Source organism: Myotis nattereri (genome assembly GCF_964212035.1).
Source record: "Myotis nattereri genome assembly, chromosome: 21".
Taxonomy (NCBI): domain Eukaryota; kingdom Metazoa; phylum Chordata; class Mammalia; order Chiroptera; family Vespertilionidae; genus Myotis; species Myotis nattereri.
In genome coordinates, this window is record NC_138097.1 from 431,856 (window position 1) to 448,434 (window position 16,579).

At 57.9% G+C, this 16,579-nt stretch overlaps 1 protein-coding gene across 1 annotated transcript; it reads left to right on the forward strand.

Annotated features, from left to right (window-relative positions):
- Positions 1-1,434: 1,434 nt before the first annotated feature.
- CHRNA3 (cholinergic receptor nicotinic alpha 3 subunit) lies at positions 1,435-15,528 on the forward strand (the record flags this gene model as incomplete). Its single annotated transcript, XM_081114656.1, has 6 exons — positions 1,435-1,495; positions 3,174-3,313; positions 3,446-3,490; positions 4,834-4,943; positions 10,411-11,452; positions 13,802-15,528. 6 exons carry the CDS (start codon positions 1,435-1,437, stop codon positions 13,928-13,930), a joined length of 1,527 nt encoding a protein of 508 aa, XP_080970782.1. The 3' UTR covers positions 13,931-15,528.
- Between the last annotated feature and the right edge of the window lie 1,051 nt (positions 15,529-16,579).

Consider the following 16,579-nt stretch of genomic DNA (forward strand, 5'->3'; position numbering starts at 1 on the left):
AGCACCGTGCCTGTGAAGGCGAACCTCTGCCTGGTTCCAGTTTGCTTGTCTCTAGTCTCGTGGCTACTGACCTGGAACATCTTTTTCCTGTGATTTTTTTTATTTTTTATTTTTTTTCCCCTTCTGAATATCCTCTTTGGTGGAGTATCTATTTGACTGTTTTGCTCATTTAATAATTATTTTTTTTAAAATATATTTTTATTGATTTTAGAGAGGAAGAGAGATAGACAAAAACATCAATGATGAGAATCACTGATCAGCTGCCTCCGGCAAGCCCCCCACTGGGGATCGAGCCCGCAACCCAGGCCTGTGCCCTTGGCCAGAATCGAACCCGGGACCCTTCAGTCCGCAAGGCAACGCTCTATATACACTGAGCCAAACCAGCCAGGGCTTAATTATTGTTTTAAAATACATTTTTGTTGATTTCAGAGAGGAAGGGAGAAGGAGAGAGAGAGAGACATTGATCAGCTGCCTCCTGCACGCCCCCTACTGGAAATTGAGCGCGCAACCCGGGCATGTGCATGGGTCCGTGCTCAACCAGAGAGCAACGCCGGTATTTTTCTCTCTTCCGTCTCACTTCCTAAGAGCAGGCATTTCAAACACCCTCAACCGCTTAGCAAACCTCCAGGGACCCCTGGCGGAGCCGCAACCATTCGGCTCCCCACGAACCCGAGCTCGGCTGCCTCGGACCCCCCGCCCCCCTCGCGCGAAGGGATCCCCAAAACCAAGTAGTGGTTCTCAACCTTCCTGACGCCGCGACCCTTTCATACAGTCCCTCATGCTGTGGGGACCCCCAACTATAAAATTATTTCCGTGGCTACTTCATCGCTGTCATGTTGCTACTGTTATGAATCGTCATGGAAATACCTGAAATGCAGGATGGATTTAAAGGGGTCGCGACCCACAGGTTGAGAACCACTGAGCGGGCTCGCACCTCCAATGCCCAACAGTGACTTCATCGCGCCAGGACCCCGCGGCCTCCTTCCGAGGTGCGTGAGGGGCCGGGGGGGGGGCGAGGACGGGGGGCAGCCACCCGAGGCGGGGACGCGCGGGGCGCGCCGGGGCACAGGACCCCACGCGGTGCGCCCTCCAGGCCGGCTGCCCAGCTCCCCGCGGGCGGGGCGGGGCGGGGCGGGGCGGGGCGGGGCGGGGCGGGGCGGGGCGCTCGGGTCCGCGCTCTGATTGGCCGGCGCGGCGCATCCCGCACCAGCCCCAGCGCATCCCCCCACCCCCACCCCAGCGCCCGACCCGACTCCCCGGCGCGCGGCGGGCGGGGCGGGCGGGCGGCTGGGCACCACCCGAGCCCCGCGCTCCCCGCCCCCTTTGTCTCCGAGCGGCCGGCGCGCGGGGAGCCCACGGACCTCGGCTGCCTCCTCCCCCCGAATCCGCACCCGGTCGTTCGCTCGGGGCCTCCGGGCAGCCGGACGCACGGCCATGGGCGCTCCCTCGCGCGGGGCGCACCCACTTGCGCTGCTGCTGCTGCTGCTGCTCCCGGGTGAGCGCGGGGGAGGCCGCGGGACGGGCGCCCCGAAGTCCGAGCGGGGGAGCGGGGCGAGGAGGGGGTCGCGGACGCGCGGGGTGGGGACCCGCCTTCCCCGTGGGCGCTGCCTCCTCGGCCTCCGCCGGGAGCGCTGGGTCGGCAGTGGCATCGGCTCCACCGTCTGCATCGCGGCCCCTAAACATGGAGAAACCGAGGCAGAGAGGGGACGACTGGGGGGCTCCGTGGGGAGGGGGCAGGCGGTTCGGGCCGGGGGTAGGGAGGGGGGATGATGGGGTGAAAAGCTTGCGCGCCGGCCCCCCTCCTGCCTTCTCCCCGCTGCGCCCGAGCGCGCGCCCCGCCTCTGCCGGGTCGCGGGGAAACGGCCCGACCCGTCGCCAGGAGTCTCTGGCCTGCGGGGGGCGGTGGTAGGAGGGGGCGAGGGTTTGGCAGGGTCGCGGGGTGGGGGGTGGATGGGGAAGAGGGGGGACGCGAGGTGGCCGTGCGCTCAGAGCCGCCGCTCCTGCCACCTCCATGCTGAGGCCCCCGCCGCTCAGAGCGCCTGGCACCCCCCCCCAGCTCCTGGAGCCCCTCCTTCATGGGGGGGGGGGGGACAAGGGGGACGGGAAGGGGGCAGGCACCATCGCGTTTCTAGACCCGGAGAAACTGGGACTTCACCAGGGCTTCCCCTCCCCGCTCCCCAAATTCTAAGTGGGAAGCGGCAGGCAGCGGACTCGAGGTGCCTGGGTGGCCCTGGCCGGTTTGGTTCGGTGGACAGAGCGTCAGGCCACCGACCAAAGGGTCCCGGTTCAACTCCGGTCAAGGGCGCGCGGACCTCAGTTGCAGGCTTGATCCTCCCCCCGCTCCCCCCCCCCCAGTCTGGGTCCATGCCGGAGGCAACCAATCCATCTCTCTCTCTTCTCTCTCTCTCTCTCTCTCTCTCTCTCTCTCTCTCTCTCTCTCTCTCTCTCTCCCCCTCTCCCCTCTCCCTTCCTCTCTCTCTAAAAGTCAATGGGAAAATATCCTGGGATGCGAAGGGGTCCCCGAGGGTTTCAGAGGGTTTAGGGGGGTCTCCGACCAGGGTGTGAAGGCGGCATCCGCAGGAACCCCGGCTCACAGTCTAAGACCCACGGGGCCATGTAGGCGCCCAACTTCTGCGTAAGAGGGTTGGCGGCCAGACCCTGACAGGGTCCCGCGTGGGGCAGAGGGGAGCCCGCTCCCCCCACCACCCCCCGGAGGGTGGGAGGCGGCACACCTGGCCCAGGGTGGGGGGGGGGGCGGGGGGCCCTGGGTCATCTCCGTCCGGAAGCAGCCAGTGGCTGCGCCTGTGTGGACCCCGCACCTGCCCCATCACAGCAGGGAGGACGAGGAGCGCACCTGGGCCCTGACCGAACGCTGGCCCGAGCTGAGCCCCTCCCTGTAACAACCCTACTGCGCAGACACATTCGCAGCCTTTGTTATCACAGAGAAAGCAGCTGGGGTTCAGAGAGGTGGAGCCACTTCCCTAAGGTCACACAGCCCACAGGGAGTTTGTCAGCACACGCACCAGAGCTCTCCACTCCCAGAACCCAGGCTTGGCCAAATGTTCCAGAGTCACAGCCCCCCCCCCCCCCCGCCCCGGGGTGCAGAGGAGGCTGTTTTTTTTGGGGGGGGGTCCCGGTGAGGGGACACGGGTCTGACGGGCGCCTCCCCTCAGGGGCCCGCGGCTCGGAGGCCGAGCACCGCCTGTTCGAGCGGCTGTTCCAGGACTACAACGAGATCATCCGGCCCGTGGCCAACGTGTCCGACGCCGTCATCATCCAGTTCGAGGTGTCCATGTCCCAGCTGGTGAAGGTGGTGAGTGCCGGCCGTGGCCGTGGCCGTGGGGCGCGGGGCCGTGGCCGTGGCCGTGGGGCGCGGGGCGTGGGGGAGGCCTCCCCAGGGCCCGGCTGTGGCCCTGCACCCACCCCCCCTCGTCTGCCTTTCCAGGATGAAGTCAACCAGATCATGGAGACTAACCTGTGGCTCAAGCAAGTAAGTGGCCGGGCCCTGCGCGTGCTGCCCCCTGGTGGCGACTGCTCTGCTCGCTTCCTTTCTGCAGACCCGGCCTGGGGCCCATTGAGTGCTGGGCCTGGGGCCCAAGGTGTACCCCCCGCTCCCCGCCCCAAGCACTGCAGGGCCTGGTCCGGCAAGCCCAGATGGGACAGATCCGGGCCTGCAGGCCTGGCCCCCGGCTCTAGGACGGGCTAAGACCACCTTCTTCCCTTCCTCTTGCCAAAAACTCCTCCTGAAGTCGGAATCAGACGCTGGGGTCCTTGTTGGCTGGGAGGTGGGGGCCCCCAGCTCCGATGGAGGACAAAGACCTCGTCTCCCCCGTGCCCTCCCCAGGGAGGCCTGGCTGAGACCTAGACCGATACCGCTCTGGCCTGGCCTCGACCTTCCACCCGCCGGCGGGCGAGCCTCCTCCAGGCGCCTGGGAAGCCGGGAGGGCCCAGTGCCCACGCGGTGCCCCCACGGCACACGCTCTCCCCTCAGGGGCTCAGGACCAAGTCTCCCAGCCTCTGCACCCGGCACTTCTTGGGCCACGAGGGGGTCGTGGGTGCTCTCCCCAAACCCTTCAGACACCAGCCCCGCTCAACCTGGGTGCTGTGTGTGTCTGGCACCCTGTTTGGGGACCTGGTGGGGAAGGTCGTCAACTCCCGAGCTCAGCCCGGCCCGTGTGGCTCAGTGGTTGACCCTTGACCTAGGAACCAGGAGGTCAGGGTTCGATTCCCGGTCAGGGCACAGGCCGGGGTTGTGGGCTCGACCCCCAGTGCGGGGCGTGCGGGAGGCGGCCGATCCATGACCCTCTCTCATCACGGATGTTTCTACCTCTCTCTCCCTCTCCCTTCCTGTCTGAAAGCAATAATTTTTTAAAAATATAATTTATTGATTTTTTTATAGAGAAGGGAGAGGGATAGAGAGTTAGAAACATCGATGAGAGAAGCATTGATCGGCTGCCTCCTGCACGCCCCCCACTGGGGATGTGCCTGCAACCCAGGTCCATGCCCTTGACCGGAATCGAACCCGGGACCCTCCAGTCCGCAGGCCGACGCTCTATCCACTGGGCCACACCGGTCAGGGCTAAAAATATATTTTTAAAAACAGCACACACGGACCAGACCTGGTGAGAGTCAGCGCTGGAGGTCCTCACACGATTGGCAGGGGGGCGGCCCGCGCCCGCAGCCCAGGGCTCTCCCCGCTGTCACCCCCCGCGGCACGGGGCCGTGTGGTCTGCAGCGTAGAGGCGGCTCCGTGACACGGGGCGGGTGGGGAGTCACCAGGGAGGGTGGCACGAGAGAAATAAACCACATGGTCCCCCCCCCCTGGCCCCCCAGATCTGGAACGACTACAAGCTGAAGTGGGACCCCGCGGACTATGACGGGGCGGAGTTCCTGCGCGTCCCCGCCCAGAAGATCTGGAAGCCGGACATCGTGCTCTACAACAAGTAAGGGGGCGCCCGCCTTCCCCGCCCTTTCCCTTCCCTCTCCGATGGGGGCGCCGTCCCCTGGCTCCCCCACAGGCGTTTGCTGAGCACCCACTGCGCCTGCCTCGGGAGATGGCTGTGCCTCCGGGCAGACAGGCCTGGGCTGTAATATCCAAACGTGCAACTGCAGGTCAGAGCGAGGGCAGGGAGGGGGCAGAGAGAGGGCAGGGAGGGGGACTCCATGGGGGGTGGCACCTGCCACCACCGCCCTCCCGGGGACGGACCGTCCCTGCAGGTCAGGAAGGAGGAGATCTGCTCGCCTGATGACCAGTCCTGCGCCTGACCCTCCCTCCCCACGCTCCTCCCCACCCACTTCAGGGAGCCTCTGAGGTCCCTCCCCTGCCGTTCTTTGTTCGTTTGTTTTAAATATATTTTTACTGATGTCAGAGAGGAAGGGAGAGGGAGAGAGAGAAACATCCACGATGAGAGAGAATCATGGATCGGCTGCCTCCCGCACGCCCCGCACTGGGGATCGAGCCCGCAACCCAGGCACGTGCCCTTGACCAGAATCGAACCCGGGACCCTTCAGTCCGCAGGCCGGCGCTCTATCCACTGAGCCACACAGGCTAGGGCCCGCCTCTGCCATTCTGAACCTGCCAGTGGTGGCGCCGGTCTTTCCTAGAAAGCGGACAGTCCCCACACGTACGCCCCACGACGAGGCAGACATAGGTGCTCACTGATCGCTGACAGTATGTGCTGGTCCGTTCCTGGGTGTGGGAAACATCACTTTTCCACCTGTGCCTTATCTCTAGTCGTACTGGTCAGCGTTTTTCCTATAGATATGGTCCAATCTGATCTTAATGAATAAAAATAAAGAGCATTTTGTGTGTAGGTTTTTACGTCGTAGTCGTACACACGGATATATTTCACTGTTCCTATCAGGGCTGGGGAAGCTATGTTTTTGGCTGCATCCCACTTTCTGGTCAATGGCTAAAAGGAGGGGGATCTTTACCCACTCCAAGAATTGGTCCGTGTTTTACTTCCTGTTTTCTCAAGAAAAAAACAAACACAACATTCAAAATGGCATGATTCTGCCCGGTCGGCGTGCGTGGCTCAGTGGCTGAGCATCAACCTATGAATCAGGAGGTCAGGGTTCGATTCCCGCTCAGGGCGCAGGCCCGGGTTGCAGGCTTGATCCCCAGTGTGGGGCCTGCAGGAGGCAGCTGATCCATGATTCTCTCTCATCATGAATGTTTCTCTCTCTCTCTCTCTCCCTCTCCCTCCCCTTCCTCTCTGAAATCAATTTTTAAAAATTAAAAAACAAATAAAGAACACAGGCAGAATTTTTAATCTCACGATTTAAATGTCACAGCGGTTTTCTTCCCGGAAATCTCGGGCGAACGGGGACCTTCAGGATGTGTGCTCGCAACGGCACCGAGAGAGTGGTGGGCGCTTCAGACTGGGTTTGGGAGAAGCAAAGAGCAGAAGACATTTCCTTGGACTCTGAGGCCGGAAGTAACATTTAGAGAAAAGCATCCAGCTCGTCTCTTCCCGTCAGAACTCGGGCTTCTCGGGGCTGGGCCTCCCTGGAGGGTTTCTCTGTGTTTACCTTCTTTTTAAAAAAAAAATATTTTTTAATTGATTTTTTACAGAGAGGAAGGGAGAGGGATAGAGAGTTAGAAACATCGATGAGAGAGAAACATCGATCAGCTGCCTCCTGCACGCCCCCTACTGGGGATGTGCCCGCAACCCAGGTCCATGCCCTTGGCCGGAATCGAACCCGGGACCCTTCAGTCCGCAGGCCGGCGCTCTATCCACTGAGCCACACCGGTCAGGGCAGCATTTACCTCCTTATGCCAACGTTTCTCGATCACCTTTGTTTTTTGAAATCCACTCTCCGACGCAATCCTCAGGGGGTGCCCAGAACGCGCCCTGAGTTCTCACCCGTGCGTCACTCGGGGCGGCCTTTTTAGATAACGCTTTGCGGCCACTCACCTGACACCACACCCTTGGTTCCTCTTTTTCCCTTCGGTGAAAGCCTTTCAGACGCTGACTCGGGTCCTGGTGCAAAGTGCGGACGTCAAACCCTGAGGCCGGTCCGATTCTCTTGTTCTTGTAACACCGGGCGACTCTGGGGAGAGAAAGTGGCCACTATTCGTCGGTGTCCCAGGACCAAGAGGCAGCCAGGACTGCCCTAGACACGCTGGGATGTGTCGTCAGCTTACGTGTCAGGGGGCTGTTCTTTTCGCTTGGGTCACCAAGAGATATTTTCCTTTGTCTTTTTTTTTTTTTTTTTTTTTAAGATATATCTTGCCCTGAACGGTTTGGCTCAGTGGATAGAGCGTCAGCCTGCGGACTGAAGGGTCCCAGGTTCGATTCTGGTCAAGGGCATGTACCTTGGTTGCAGGCACATCCCCAGTGGGGAGTTTGCAGGAGGCAGCTGATCGATGTTTCTAACTCTCTATTCCTCTCCCTTCCTCTCTGTAAAAAACCAATAAAATATATTTTTTTTAAAAAAGATATATCTTATACTAGAGGCCCAGTGCACGAAATTCATGCACAGGTAGGGTCCCTAGGCCTGGCCAGCCATCAGGGTCGATTGGGGTCTTTCTTCGAACCACGCTGCCCTCTGGTGGTCAGCGCACATCATAGCAAGCGATCGAACTCCCAGTCTCCCGTTCGAACTCCCGAGGGGACACTTTGCATATTAGCCTTTTATATATACAGATATCTTTTTTTAAAATATACCTTTTCTAAAAAAATATATCTTTTTAAAAAATATCTATTTCAGAGAGGAAGGGGGAGAGATAATGATGAGATAGAATCATGGATCGGCTGCCTCCTGCACGCCCCCCGCTGGGGATCAAGACTGCAACCCGGGCCTGTGCCCTGACCGGGAATTGAACCCTGACTTCCTGGTTCATAGGTTGATGCTCAACCACTGAGCCACACCCTGCCAGGCCCTGCTCTCTCTGTTCCCTCCCACAGACTGCCCTCTTTGTTTCACGTGCTGAAGACTCATTGCAGAGTAGGGTCCACTTTTTGAGGGGCAGATACTTCTCGGTGATTTCCACCTGAGGCCCCCAGGACAGGAGAACCCCCTTTTCTCTGCCCCCTGTGACCTCCACCCGCAGCTAACCCCACATGTTCCCATGCAGGTCCTGATGGCGGTGGGGGTTCGGCCCCACACACTCATCATAGTCTGAGGTTCAGGGGGTTCCGTGTCACCTGCGTGGACGATGCGGGCGGGAGGTTTTGCCTGTTGCTATCCCAGTTGCCCTGCATTTCTGAGGGAATCTGGAGGGAGTGAAACACGAATGCTGCCCTGGCTGGTGTTTCCCAGTAGTTAGAGCGCCGGACCTCAGACCAGAGGGTCCCGGGTTCGATTCCTGGTCAAGGGGACGTACCTTGGTTGCAGGTTCGATCCCTGGCCCCAGTTGGGGCTCCAGCAGGAGGCAACAATCGATGTATTTCTCTGGTGTCCATGTTTCTTTCTCTCTCTCTCTCTCTCCTCCCTCCCTTCCACTCTGTTTAAACAAAATCAATGGATCCCTGGCTGGTGTGGCTCAGTGGATAGAGCGTCGGCCTGCGGACTGAAAGGTCTCAGGTTCAATTCCAGTCAAGGCACAATCCTGGGTTGCAGGCTCCATCCCCAGTGGGGAGTGTGCAGGAGGCAGCCAATCAATGATTCCCTCTCATCATGGATGTTTCTCTCACCCTCTCCCTCTCCCTTCCTCTCTGAAATCAATAAAAATATATATTTTTAAAAAATCAATAGAGCCCAGCCAGCGGGGCTCAGGGGTTGAAGGTCGACCTATGAACCAGGAGGTCACGGTTTGATTCCAGCTCAGGACACAGGCCCGGGTTGTTGGCTCGATCCCCAGTGGGGGGCGTGCAGGAGGCAGCTGATCCATGATTCTCTCTCCTCACCCTCTCCCTTCCTCTCTGAAATCAATAATAAATATACTTTTAAAAAATCAATAGGAAACATCCTCCGGTGAGGATTACAAGAACACGAATGCCGCCACGCTCTCTCCTACCCTCTGCACGCTCTCCCCGTTGGAGCCCTCAGCTCCTACAGCTGCTCACTTGCAGCCTGTCTGCCCTTCCTTCCTCTAATCGACCCCCCTGCTCAGAGCCCAGTGGCTCAGAGGCACCCCCCCCACCCCCCCGCCCGCTGTCCTCGCCGTCAGCCGTCTCCTGGTCGCCCTGTGACCGGAGATCGTCCTTTATTTCCTGGTCATTCGCTCAGTCAGCGGATGCTTACCCAGTGCCCCTCTGGCTGGCGCTGAGCCCATCCCAGGCCCAGGCCGGGTCCTCTCTGCCCCCTGGTGGCAGAGACGGGCTGCTGACCCTGCCGGTCGGCACACAGGCCTCCGGTGACCGGGATCCCTGGAAAACAGCGGGGACGTGCGTCCGCCACCGAGACCGGCTTCTCGCCAACACCTGGCCTCGGAGCCCACGGGGTTAGGCGCCTCCTCACCTGGGACCCGAGTCCTGGGTGGTCACGGCTCTGCCACCAGCTCTGCATGGGACCCCGAGCAGCTGGATCCTGTTCCCTGAGCTTCCGTTTCCTCTTCAGTAAAATGAGGGGATCAGCCCGGCCGGCGTGGCTCCATGGTTGAGCGTAGGTTGACCCATGAACCAGGAGGTCAGGGTTCGATTCCCGGTCAGGGCACAGGCCCGGGTTGCGGGCTTGATCCCCAGTACGGGACATGCAGGAGGCAGCCGATCAATGATTCTCATCATTGGTGTTTCTCTCTCTCTCTGTCTCTCTCTCTCTCTCCCTTCCTCTCTGAAATCAATAAAAATATATATATTTTTAAAAGTAGCCATAGACAGCCCTAGCCGGTTTGGCTCAGTGGACAGGGCGTTGGCCCCCGGACTAAAGGGTCCGGGTTCGATTCCGGTCCAGGGCACATACCTTGGTTGCAGGCTCCATCCCCGGCCGTGGTCGGGGGCGTGTGGGGGAGGCAACCCATCGATGTGTCTCTCTCACATCGATGTGCTTCTCTCTGCGTCTCTCCCCCTCCCTTCCACTCTCTCTAAAAATCAATGGGAAAATATCCTCGGGTGAGGATTAACAAACAAAAAAGTCGCCATTAAGCCGTAGACGCGTGGGGATGGCTGTGTGTTCCGGTAAGAATTTACTTCCAGGCCCGGCTGGTGTGGCTCAGGGGTTGAGAGTCCACTGAGGAACCTGCCTCCGGCCGACAACGTTCATCCTGTTTCTCTCCTTCAAGGGAAGGGGCACTTGGGTGTCTCGATGCAACAGGCGTTGTGTGCGGTGGGATGAGCCAGCGACCTCCTCGAGGCGCGGTGAGGGTGTCAGACGGTGTGTGAGGCCGGGGCGGGGGGCCGGGGGGAGTCCTGGGCTCCAGGGTCCCCCTCGGGACGTGGGTGGACATCCCAGCGCTCTGAGCTCGACCGTCCCGCGAGCTGGCCGACCCGCGTGTGCCGTGACCGGGCCCCGCCTCTCTCCCCGCAGCGCCATGGGGGACTTCCAGGTGGACGACAAGACCAAAGCCCTGGTCAAGCACACGGGCGAGGTGACCTGGATCCCCCCGGCCATCTTCAAGAGCTCCTGCAAGATCGACGTCACCTACTTCCCCTTCGACTACCAGAACTGCACCATGAAGTTCGGCTCCTGGTCCTACGACAAGGCCAAGATCGAGCTGGTCCTGGTCGGCTCCTCCATGAACCTCAAGGACTACTGGGAGAGCGGCGAGTGGGCCATCATCCAGGCCCCCGGCTACAAGCACGACATCAGGTACAACTGCTGCGAGGAGATCTACCAGGACGTCACCTACTCGCTGTACATCCGGCGCCTGCCCCTCTTCTACACCATCAACCTGATCATCCCCTGCCTGCTCATCTCCTTCCTCACCGTGCTCGTCTTCTACCTGCCGTCCGACTGCGGCGAGAAGGTGACGCTGTGCATCTCCGTGCTGCTCTCCCTCACCGTCTTCCTGCTGGTCATCACCGAGACCATCCCGTCCACCTCGCTGGTCATCCCGCTCATCGGCGAGTACCTGCTGTTCACCATGATCTTCGTCACCCTGTCCATCGTCATCACGGTCTTCGTGCTCAACGTGCACTACCGGACGCCCGCCACGCACACCATGCCCGCCTGGGTGAAGGCCGTGTTCCTGCAGGCGCTGCCCCGGGTCATGTTCATGGCCAGGCCGGCGGGCGGCGAGGGCGGCGGCGGCGGCGGCGGCAGCGCCCCGGGGCCGAGGCCCGCCGCCAGCGCCAGCGCCGAGTTCGCCAACCTCAACTGCTTCCGCCGTCGCCCGGGGTCCAAGGACGGCAAGGAGGGCGGCCCCTGCCAGGAGGGGCTGTGCGGTGCCAGCCGCCACCACCGCTCGGTGAAGATCTCCAACTTCACCGCCAACCTCACGCGGAGCTCCAGCACCGACTCCGTGGACGCCGCGCTCGCGCTGTCGGCCCTGTCGCCGGAGATCAAGGAGGCCATCCGGAGCGTCAGGTACATCGCGGAGAATATGAAGGCGCAGAATGAAGCCAAAGAGGTAAGGAAGGGCGTGTTAGGGCGCCTGTCGTCACGGCGGTCGGTCGGTCATCCGCTCAACAGACATGTGTGGGTTCCTGTGGGGCAAGGCGTAGGGCTGGGTTAAGAAATTAGACTCCGGCCCGGCCGGTGTGGCTCAGTGGTTGAGCATCAACTTAGGAACCAGGAGGTCAGGGTTCGATTCCCGGTCAGGGCACGGGCCCGGGTTGCGGGCTCCATCCCCAATGTGGGGCGTGCAGGAGGCCGCCAATCCAGGATTCTCTCTCATCATGGATGTTTCTCTCTCTCACTCCCTCTCCCTTCTTCTCCGAAATCAATAAAAATATATATTAAAAAAAGAAAAGAAAAGAAAAGAAATTAGGCCCTAGCTGGTTTGGCTCAGTGGATAGAGCGTCGGCCTGCGGACTGAAGGGTCCCAGGTTCAATTCCGGTCAAGGGCATGTACCTTGGTTGCGGGCACATCCCCAATAGGGAGTGTGCAGGAGGCAGCTGATCGATGTTTCTCTCTCATCGATGTTTCTAGCTCTCTGTCCCTCTCCCTTCCTCTCTGTGAAAAATCAATAAAATATATTAAAAAAAGAAAAAAAAAAGAAAAGAAATTAGACTTTGGCCTGGCTGGTGTGGCCCAGTGGTTGAGCCTCAACCTCAAAACCAGGAGGTCACGGTTCAATTTCCGGTCAGGGCACATGCCCGGGGTTTTAGGCCTGAATCCCAGTAGGGGGCGTGCAGGAGGCAGCTAACCAATGATTCTCTCTCATCATCGATGTTTCTATCTCTCTCTCCCTCTCCCTTCTTCTCTGAAATCAATAGAAACATATATTTATTTTAAAATAAAAGAAAGAAAGTCATGTAACTTACCCAGACTCTCCGGACTAGAAAGGAGCGGAGCTGGGACTGTACCCAAAGCTGCCTCCACGCCTCTGCCTCCCACCCCCGTCTCCCAGGCCTGAGGGGTCTCAGCCAGCGGAGCGGGAGGGAGCCACAGGGTCCATTTGGTACTGGAAGCACATACAAACCCCGCTCTTCGGACCTCAAATAAGGTACCTGGTGGCAAATGCAGCCTAATCCCAGCCTTACCCAGGACTCAGTGTCACCAGCAGGACACGTTCATGGCCGCTCGTCGCGGTGAAATAAATCCCGTCTCCCAGCCCCATTTCAGCCCCTTAACGAGATTACCGCGTCCATGCTGCCTCATTGTTATGCGATTATTTCTTCCAAATCAGTTGATTCATGGATTCTCTCTTCTTCCAATTCAATTACGGGTTCCTTGCGTTCTGGGCCGTCTGGGCGCTTAACGGACGGACCACCCCCCTTCCTCGTTCCAGCCTCCGTGGAAGCCATAGCGTAGACAAGGAGCCTTGCTCCGTCTTGCATCTTTTCACTCGATTATCAGGCAGTTATTTCGGATTGCCAGCCTGTTCTGTTGGCTGTACAGAATGTCATGATACCCTGGACTTAGGACTGAAGATGGTATCTGATTATTCGGGTATTGCTGGGGGGCGGGGGGTGGGGGGGAGTGGCGGGCGAGGGAGAGAGAGAGTGATGAGGGACTTGCCCTGATATGGATGTTAAGAGGAAATTACATCTAAAACTGGGCAAGAACTGTGAGCCAAAGGTGGATGATGTTGGAGTGTATCTGCGATTCTAACAGAGACCCGGAATCCTCTACGGAGGCGGAAGTCAGTTAACTGGCTTTACAAATCTAAGCTGGGATTCAACTTAGAAGAAATCGGTCACGGCCTGGCCCGTGTTGCTCAGTGGTTAGCATCAACCTATGAACCGGGAGGTCATGGTTCGATTGCCCGTCAGGGCACAGGCCCGGGTTGCGGGCTCGTCCCCCGAGTGCGGGGCGTGCAGGAGGCAGCCGGTCCATGATTCTCTCTCATCATGGATGTTTCTCCCTCTCCATCTTCCTTTCTCTCTGAAATCAATAAAAAAATATTTAAAAAAAAAATATTTTTTTTTTTAAAAAAAGAAGGAAGGCAAAATAGGTTATGTACACATGGAGAAACTTCTCATTTAAAAAAGATTTAACATGACAGATGTTTTGTACGGCTTTTCTGCTGCCTAAAGGGACACCTGAGAACGGTACACTTCCTCGGACTGCCGACCAATGATTCTCTCTCCTCATTGATGTTCCTCTCTCTCTCCCGCTCTCCCTTGCTCTGGCGGGGAGGGGGGGGGGCGGGGGGAAGGGTCCTGCGTTTCGGTGGGAACAGCGGCTTCTGCTGCTGCAATGTATCTATCACGTGCTCAGGATTGAAAATGTATTCACGCCGCCTTCTCCTGCGGGCTGTTTTTTTCCTCTTTCGATTATTGATTATTGATTATTGGTGTTGTTTTTTTCCAGATTCAAGACGACTGGAAGTATGTGGCCATGGTGATCGACCGCATTTTCCTGTGGGTTTTCATCCTGGTGTGCATCCTGGGGACAGCCGGGCTGTTCCTGCAGCCGCTGATGGCCAGGGATGACCCCTGATGGCCCAGGATGACCCCTGATGGCCCGGGACGACCCTTGATGGCCCGGGATGACCCCTGATGGCCCGGGACGACCCTTGATGGCCCGGACGACCCCTGGGCACCGACCTGTGCACCTGCCTGAGGGGTACTGGGTGTCGGGGCGGGGGAAGGCGGGGAGCTGGGGAGAAGCCCTTTTTTTTGTGATAAAACACCCTTAGCATACAATTTACCATTGTAACCTTTTCACATGCACAGCTCAGTGGTATCAAATGGTCACACTGCTATGCAATGGTCACCACCATCGATCCCCATAACCCTTTCCATCCTGTGAAACTGAAACCACATATATGTCCCATTACACAGTGACTGCCTTCCCCCCTCCCCCGGCCCCTGCCAACCACCATTCTACTTCCTTTCTTTCTTTTTGACCCAAAATGTTAAGATTTAATTTACAAAGCCTTCCTTGCTGCACAGAAAGGAACAATGCTATTCCAGTCTTGGTGCAACTGGTAGCCACAGCCGGCGGACTCACCCGTCACAGCGATCCACGCGACAGCAAGGGTCTTACAGGGAAACCTAACAACGCTGACGATTTTGTCGGGGTGCAGTCCCGAGCTCGGGAGTGAGTTTCCAAAAGGGACTACATGGGCAGAGGTGGGATGTCACAGGAGCTATTCTCTGGCTCTTGGGTGGGTGGGTGGGTGGGTGCGTGTCCTGGGGTTTGTATCACAGCTACCTTAAAAAAAAAAAAAAGAAAGAAAGAAACAGCTACGAAATCCATACGAGCAGTCCAGCCAATCATGAAGTTTTTTTCTTTTCTTTCTTTTAAATATATTTTTATTGAATTCAGAGAGGAAGAGAGAGGGATAGAGAGAGAGAAACATCAGTGATGACTAGGTTACCTCCCAGAGTCCTTGCAACTCCCAGATTCTAACTGGAATGAAAGAGATAAAACTGAAACAGTACGTGGATGTAAAATGTAAGATGTGCTCATACAGAATCAGACCGCCGCCTTCCGTTTCAGAAGATGGTTTTCTCACAGAACAATTCAGGAGTACCCACCGACACGTTTTTTAAAATGGGATTCGCTTAATCGTCACAGACGCATCTAAGGTCAAGGGTAAAGAGATGAGGCCCAGGGGTTGAGCGTCGACCTAGGAACCAGGAGGTCAGGGTTCGATTCCCAGTTAGGGCACCTGCCCGGGTTGCAGGCTCGATCCCCAGTGTGGGGTGTGCAGGAGGCAGCTGGTCCATGATTCTCTCTCATCATGGATGTTTCTATCTCTCCCTCTCCTTTCCTCTCTCTGAAATCAATAAAAACATAATTAAAAAAAGATAAAGAGATGTTACTACAATTTATATAGAAGATGGTTCTACTGGTGGTGGAACACGTGGCCAAGGGGACTGAAATGAATAGGAGTTGTCTTGTATGATTTCACAGTGGAAGGTAAAATCCTATAAAATAAAGAGCTAATATGCTAGTGGTTGTGACGCCCTCATGCCGTAACGACCGTTCAGCAGGAGGCTGCGTGCGTGCGTGGTGGGACGGAGCCGCCTCGTTGCTCTGGAGATGGGGCGGAAGTGGGGAGGGGCCCAGAGGAGGCGGGACCAGCCCGGGGTGACTCACGGGACCGAGGGCGGGGCTTGAAGCGGCCAGAGAAGGCCGAAGGGGGCGGGGACGGGGCCAGGTGCGCTTGAGCTCTGGGTGAAGAGGTTAGGGTGTCAAGGTGGGGCGGCGGGTGGGCAGGACACGTGCGGATGGGTGGGGCTGCACTATTTCGCACGCCGGGTCACTAGTCCTATATAATAAAAGCCTAATATGCTAAGTGTCTGGTTGTCTGTTCAACCAATCAAAGTGTAATATGCTAATGAGGTGCTAAGGCCACTCAACCACTCACTATGACGTGCACTGACCACCAGGGGGCAGAGAGTCGACAAGTCGACAAGTCGCTATGACATGCACTGAACACCAGGGGGCAGACTCTCCAATGGTAGGTTAGCTTGCTGCCAGGGTCTGGCCAATCGGGACTGAGCGAGACGGCCGGACATGCCCTGGAGCCCTCCCTCGGTCCCTCCCCTTCTGGCCAACTTCCCGCATTTCTCCCCGGCCCCAATCGTGCACTGGTGGGGTCCCTCAGCCTGGCCTGCACCCTCTCATAATCCAGGCTGAGGGACCCCCCCTCCCTGAGTGCACGAATTTCATGCACCGAGCCTCTAGTAACATAACAATTGTTCAGTTTAAGCATCTAAAGAATAAAGAAGGCCTTAAAGGAGGTCCCAACTCCCATTTTTCATTTTTTAAAAAATGTTGGGTATAGAAACTCTGCATCGTATTCCATCGTCATCGTCCCCAGTAGCCAGCTCACTGGGTATAGTCCTGTGATAGGGCGCTGACAACTAGCTGCTGGCGCAGTAGACACGGCGCAGAAAGAGTTAAAAGCGTGTGCCGTCACCAAGCGCAGACCCAGTTCTGAAGTCCGTCTTTCGAATACGACAGGAATTTTCCGGCGCATCACAATAGGGACCTCACTGTGGATTACAGACTACAGTCGGGCCTTGACTGACGAGTTTAATTCGTTCCGTGACGGAGCTCGTAAGTCAAATCACTCGCATGTCAAATCAAAATGTGAACGAGTGAGACACGTGATGCTGGGCCGATGTGGTGGCA